Consider the following 7118-nt stretch of genomic DNA (forward strand, 5'->3'; position numbering starts at 1 on the left):
GAGCCCTAAAAAACTTCGCAAGACCCTGTCTCAAAATACAAAAGGAGAAGGGCTGGGGACGGGGCTCGGTGGTTAAGCACCCCTGGGTTCAATCCCTGGTACCAAAAAAAAAGAAAAAAAATAAGGGGTCATCTTCCACTCCTGTGGCTGGACCTGCTGTGGGGTGTCCCTGGTTGTGGGTTCCTATGTGAACATGGGAAAGGGACGACCATTCATTCCCCTGTCTCTCCCAGTCCCCTCCCCTCCCATGTGTCTCATCCAGTGAATTGCTATTTTCTGCCCCCCTATTGTCAGTGTCCCCATATCAGAGGGGACACTCAGCCTTTGTTTTTGGGGGACTGGCTTATTTCACTCAGCGTGATCGTCCCCAGCTCCATCCATTGACCATCAAATGCCGTCATTTCATTCTTTTTGATGGCTGAGTAATATTCCACTGTGTATATGGACCCCAGTTTCTTTACCCATCCACCTGTTGAAGGGCACCTAGGTTGGCTCCACAGCTTAGCTATTGTGAACTGAGCTGCTATAAACACTGATGTGGCTGTGTCCCTGTCGTGTGCGGATTTCAAGTCCTTTGGGTATAAACTGAGGAGTGGGGAGGCTGGGTCCCATTCCCAGTTTTCTGAGGAATCTCTACCCTGCTGTCCAGTTCCTGGGAATGACAGGAACACCCCCCCCCAAACAAAACAAAACAAAAAAAAAACAGTACAGCCAGATTAGCCTGTGGATCTGAAATGGTGATTGCTTGAAAAATAAAAAGCAAAAGAGATTGAATTGATGGAAGAGGAAATCATGATCCAAAATGCATGTTTCTAAACGACTCCAGGGTTAAAGAGCACATCATAATTTAAATTCAGTTGTGTTGAGAAATTCATGAAAAGAACATTGCTCACAAGGAACCATGAAATACGGCCAGGCGCGCGCCCTGTCATCCCAGTGGCTTGGGAGGCTGAGACAGGAGGATCGCAAGGTAGAGGCCAGCCTCAACAACTCAGCAGAGAGACCCTGTCTCTAAATAAAATATAAAAAGGGCTAGGGACAGGGCTCAGGGATGAAGCTCCCCGAGTTCCATCCCTGGGAACAAAAAAAGTAGGAAAAAATAAAAGAACAGAGGCCAATAGATACCAAGGTTTCGATTTTATTCAACTTTATTAAAAATCTGAACTACAGAAAGAAAAAATTATGTACAAAGCATTGTGGGAACATAACCCGGGACAAGAATCCTATTAATTAATATAGGAGTAAAAGTGGTGAACAATCCATGTGCCCTGTGGCAGATTCCTCATGTCCCGCTGGGGGACAGAAGCCACACTATCACAGGAATCATAAGCACTCAAGTAGGAGCTGTGAGTCCTTCTACAACAGGACAGAATTCCAGGAAAAAATCTGCAGACAGGAGGTACCACGGGTAGGAACCTAAGCAGTCAAAGGCGCCCACTTAAAAAGTCTAACGGGCGCTGTGGCACATGCCCAGTATCTCAGCGACTCGGGAGGCTGAGGCAGGAGGATCTCAAGATGGAGGCCAGCCTCAGCAAAAGGCACTAAGCGACTGTGACCACCTCTAAATAAAATACCCAATCGGGCTGGGGATGCCACTGAGTGGTCGAGGGCTCCCCGAGTCCCATCCCTGGTACCCCCCACCCCCTAAAAAGTGTTCCTGAAGCAAAAAAGCGAGGCCAGAAAAATAAATACCACCGGGGACGCTAGACATCCCGCCGCCAACCCCAACCCTAACCCCCTGAGTCTCCCAGGAGTTTGGGTTTCACGTGCACAAAGTGACTGAGCGCTTGGTCTGATTTCCCCTGAATACGGTGTGTCATCGGGGAGTCCCTCTCCGGGTGGGCCCCAGGGGGCGGGCCTCAGAACTGCTGCAAGATCAATTTCCGCTTCACGTCGAGGCTGAACTTTTTCATCCTGAAAAGGTCACTGTCGTAGAAGGCAGAGAGGTTGTGGATGTTGATCTGCCGAGCCTAACAGGGGGGACAAAGGACAAGTGTGCGAGTCAGTGGACTTAACGGGCCCCGGAGGAGGCGATGTCCAGAATCCTCGCAGCCCGGGAGGCTGAGGCAGGAGGATCGTGAGTTGGAGGCCAGCCTCAACCAACTTCCGGCTGTCGCTCGAGGCCCATCCGCCAAGCCCCTGAGGATGACGGACGGCTCCCCAGGGAGCCAAGCCCCGGCCCCGACCTCCCACGGGAGCCCATACCTTGTCCACCAAGTCCTTCTCAGGCACTTCGATGGTGTCCTGCTGGGCTCCAAAGCGGTTATGCTGATAGGTCACCTGCTCGGCCACCAACTGCTTCAATATGAAGAGCAGCAGCTCGTTGTTGTCGCGCTGGAAGGAAAGATAGTGGGCAAAGGTCTGCAGGAGGAAGGACAGGTCAGACACCACCCAGCGGGGTCCATTTTGGGTCCGCCCCACCTCGGCTCCCAACAGCCAGGTGAGGGGCAGGGCCACACCCAGGTGGGACACCCACCCCCGCCAGTCCCCGGCTCTGCTCTTTTGAGACAGTCTTGCTCAGTTTCTTAGGGTCTCGCTAAATTGTAGAGGCTGGCCTCCACCTTGGGATCCTCCTGCCTCAGCCTCCTAAGCATGTGGGAGGCAGACCAGAGCCCCCAGGCCTGCTTCCCAGAGCTGGCCCTCCCGGCCACGCTGCACGGGGGGTCCCCCGGGTGGGACGGCACCCACCTTCCTCATGCTGCGCATCACGCTGAACTTCTGCGTGTCGATGAAGCTCTCCAGCATCACGCGGATGGCCATGTTGACGTCGTCCTCGATCACGTAGTTCCGCAGGTGGATGCGCGCGTGGGCCTCGGCCATGCGGATCATGGACTCAATGTGCCGCACGGTGATGGGGATGCTGCCCGTGGCCTGCAGGGGGGGGAGGACAGGGCAGGCTCAGCGAGGGCGGAAGGAGCTGCCCAGTGAGCTCAGGGCCTCTTCCAACCGCAAACCGGTCCACTCCAGGGGCCGCTGTGCCTCCCGCTTGGTGCTAACGTTGGGCACCCGGGGGGACGGACCCCAGGATGCTGCCACCCCAGAGCCCCGTCCCCAGCCCCTTTTATTTTTTTATTTAGAGGCAGGCTCTTGCTGAGGGGCTGAGGCCGGCCTCCACCTTGCGATCCTCCTGCCTCAGCCTCCCGAGCCGGCGTGCACACAGCGGCGGCCCAAGTGCTCACCATGGACTTCTTCCTCAGGTTGCTGTACATCTTGGCCACCTTGTCCTGGTCCATCTGGTTGAGCTTGGGGTGCACCTTCTCCTTGGCGTAGATGATGTATTTCTTGAGTACTTCTTGGGGCAGCGGCTTCACGCCGTACGTGTTGGGCATGGCGGGCTCCGGAGCGCTGCCGTTGACCACGCCCCCGTCCTCCTTGTTGCTGGGGTGATGACGCACGTGGCTGCCCACCACGAAGCGGGCCAGCATCTCGTCCTACGGCAGCGGGGACAGGCCCTGAGCCTGGTGGGTCACACACATCCTGCCCACCGTGTTTAATTTATTGGTCCCAGGGATGGAACCCAGGGGCGCCTACCCCCTGAGTCCCGTCCCCAGCTCCTTCTGTATTTTATTTAAAGACAGGGTCTCGCCGAGTTGCTCAGGGTTTTGCTCAGTGGCTGAGGCTGGCCTCCACTTTGCGATCCTCCTGCCTCAGCCTCCTGAACCACTGGGATGTGACGGCGTGGGCCATCTGCTCTTATATTGTCTCCAGGCCGTTTTCAGAGCCCAGAACACGATGCTAAACCTGACAAAGTCTTCCCAGAGCTCACTGCCTGGTGAGAGAGAAGCTATCAACACATTCCAAGTGGGACACAGTGCCACACCCCTATAGGGCCAGCTGCACAAAAGTGCTATGGCCCAGGAGTGTGGGGTCAGCCTGGCCAGCACAGCAAGTCCCCGTTTCAGAACAAAAGATGACACGGCACCAGCCTGTCATCTAGCAATTTGGGAGGCTGAGGCAGGAGGATCGCAAGGTGGAGGCAAGCCTCAGCCACTTAGCGAGGCCCTGAGCAACTCAGCGAGACTCTGTCTCTCAATAAAATAGAAAAAGGGCTGGGGACGAGGCTCCATGGTCAAGGGCCCCTGGTATTGAGGTGGCTAGGGAGGCAGATGATCAGGGAGGGACCAGGGTGGAAAGCCAGATGACCAACCCCAGGGACAGCAGCCCCTGGACGAGGGGGACAGGAGCAGAGAGGAGCAGGGGACACAGGAACAGGCAGAGGACCGTGAAGGGCACTAAGGAGGGGGAGCAGATGCGAAGGAAGGAGACTTCAGGACAACTTCGGGACAAGGGGACAAGGCTGGGCCTCAGGCCGTGCCCGTGAGGTGCGGCGGTCCTGACCCAAGAGACCTCCTCTGCACTCTCTGCCCAGCCCAGTGCTGTACCATTGCCCCCAGGAGATCACCTCTGCACTCGCTGCCCAGCCAAGTGCTGTCCAATGGCCCCCAGAAGACCTCCTCTGCACTCCCTGCCCAGCCCAGTGCTGTCCCATGGCCCGCACACAACCTCCTCTGCACTCCCTGCCCAGCCCAGTGCTGTCCCATGGCCCCAAGGAGACTGCCTCTGCATTCCCTGCCCATCCCAGTGCTGTCCCATGGCTCATGTGGAGAACACCTCTGCACTCCCTGCCCATCCCAGCGCTGTCCCATTGCACCCAGGCGACCTGCCTTGTACTCCCTGGCCACCCCAGTGCAGTCCCATGGCTGCCAGGAGACCTCCTTTGCACTCCCTGCCCTGCCAAGAGCTGTCCCATGGCCCCCAGAAGATCTCCTCTGCACTCTCTGCCCAGCCCAGTGCTGTATCATGGCCTCCAGGAGACCACCTCTGCACTCCCTGCCCAACCAAGTGCTGTCCCATGGTCCCAAAAAGACCTCCTCTGCACTCCCTGCCGAGCCCAGTGCTGTCCCATGGCCCGCAGACAACCTCCTCTGCACTCCATGCCCAGCCCAGTGCTGTCCCATGGCCCCCAGGAGACCTCCTCTGCACTCCCTGCGCAGACCAGTGCTGTCCCATGGCCCCTAGGAGACCTCCTCTGCACTCCCTGCCCTGCCCAGTGCTGTCCCATGGCCGCCAGGAGACCTCCTCTGAACTCCCTGCCCAGCCCAGTGCTGTCCCATGGCCCCGAGGAGACCTCCTCTGCACTCCCTGCGCAGCCCAGTGCTGTCCCATGGCCACCAAGTGACCTCCTCTGCACTCCCTGCCCTGCCCAGTGCTGTCCCATGGCCCCAGGAAACCTCCTCTGAACTCTCTGCGGAGCCCAGTGCTGTCCCATGGCCCCCAGGTGACTTCCCTTGTACTCTCTGCCCAGCCCAGTGCTGTCCCATGGCCCCCAAGAGACCTCCTCTGCACTCCCTGCCCAGCCCAGTGCTGTCCCATGGTGCCCAGGAGACCTTCACTGCACTCCCTGCCCACCCCAGTGCTGTGCCATGGCCTCCACAGACCTCCTCTGCACTCCGTTCCCATTCCAGCGCTGTCCCATCGCATCCAGAAGATCTGCCTTGTACTCCGTGGCCACCACAGTGCTGTCCCATGGCCCCCAGGAGACCTCCTCTGCGCTCCCTGCGCAGCCCAGTGCTGTCCCATGGCCCCAAGGAGACCTCCTCTGCACTCCCTGCCCATCCCAGTGCTGTCCCATGGCTCATGTGGAGAACTCCTCTGCACTCCCTGCCCATGCCAGCGCTGTCCCATGGCACCCAGGCGACCTGCCTTGTACTCCCTGGCCACCCGAGTGCAGTCCCATGGCTTCCAGGAGACCTCCTTTGCACTCCGTGCTTTGCCCAGAGCTGTCCCATGTCCCCCAGGAGACGTCCTCTGTAATCTCTGCCAAGTCTAGTGCTGTACCATGGCCTCCAGGAGACCACCTCTGCACTCCGTACCCAGCCAACTGCTTTCGCGTGGCCCCCAGAAGACCTCCTCTGCACTCCCTTCCCAACCAGGTGCTGTCCAATGGCCCCCAGAAGTTCTCCTCTGCACTCTCTGCCCAGCCCAGTGCTGTACCATGCCCCCAGGAGACCACCTCTGCACTCTCTGCCCAGCCAAGTGCTGTCCCATGGCCCCAATAAGACCTCCTCTGCACTCCCTGCCGAGCCCAGTGCTGTCCCGTGGCCCGCAGACAACCTCCTCTGCACTCCATGCCCAGCCCAGTGCTGTCCCATGGCTGCCAGGAGACCTCTTCTGCACTCCCTTCCCAGCCCAGAGCTGTCCCGTGGCCCCCAGAAGACCTCCTCTGCACTCCCTTCCCAGCCCAGTGTTGTCGCATGGACCCCAGGAGACCTCCTCTACACTCCCTGCCCAGCCCCGTGCTGTCCCTTGGCTCATTTGGAGACCTCCTCTGTACTCCCTGCCCAGCCCAGTGTTGTCCCATGGCCCACAGGAGACCTCCTCTCAACACTCTGCCCAGCCCAGTGCAGTCCCATGGCCCACAGGAGACCTCCTCTGCACTCCCTGCCCAGCCCAGTGCTGTCCCAAGGCCACCAGGAGACCTTCTCTGCACTGTCTACCCAGCCCAGTGGTGACCCATGACCCCAGGTGACCTTCTGTGCACTCTCTGCCCAGCCCAGTGGTGACCCATGACCCCAGGTGACCTTCTGTGCACTCTCTGCCCAGCCCAGTGGTGACCCATGACCCCCAGGAGAACTTCTCTGCACTCTCTACCTATCCCAGTGGTGACCCATGACCCCAGGTGACCTTCTGTGCACTCCCTGCCCAGGCCAGTGCTGTAACATGGTCCTCAGGAGACCTCCTCTGTACTCTCTACCCAGCCCAGTGCTGTCCCATGGCCCCCAGGAGACCTCATCTGCACACTCTTCCCAGCGCAGTGCTGTTCCATGGCACCCAGGAGACCTGCTCTGCCCTCCCTGCCAAGCAAAGTGCTGTCCCATGGCCCTGGGAGACCTCCGCTGCACTGCATGCCCAGCCCACTGCTGTCCCATGGCCCCCAGGAGACCTCCTCTGCACTCCCTGCGCAGCCCAGTGCTGCCCCGTGGCCCCCAGGAGACCTAATCTGTACTCTCTGCCGAGCCCAGTGCTGTCTCCGTGGCCCCCAGGAGACCTCCCCTATACTCTCTGCCAAGCCCAGTGCTATCCCATGGCCCCCAGGAGACCTCCTCTGCACTCCCTGA

The 7118-nt window shown here is 59.0% G+C and overlaps 1 protein-coding gene across 1 annotated transcript; it reads right to left on the reverse strand.

Moving 5' to 3' along the window:
• Positions 1-1859: 1859 nt before the first annotated feature.
• Positions 1860-5528, reverse strand: LOC143389318 (DNA replication licensing factor MCM2-like). Its single transcript, XM_076842461.1, has 5 exons — positions 5439-5528; positions 3180-3431; positions 2689-2871; positions 2206-2361; positions 1860-1970 (listed from the first exon to the last, which is right to left on the reverse strand). Exons 1-5 carry the CDS (start codon positions 5526-5528, stop codon positions 1860-1862), a joined length of 792 nt encoding a protein of 263 aa, XP_076698576.1.
• Between the last annotated feature and the right edge of the window lie 1590 nt (positions 5529-7118).

This window comes from Callospermophilus lateralis, unplaced genomic scaffold (genome assembly GCF_048772815.1).
Source record: "Callospermophilus lateralis isolate mCalLat2 unplaced genomic scaffold, mCalLat2.hap1 Scaffold_1122, whole genome shotgun sequence".
Taxonomy (NCBI): Eukaryota; Metazoa; Chordata; class Mammalia; order Rodentia; family Sciuridae; genus Callospermophilus; species Callospermophilus lateralis.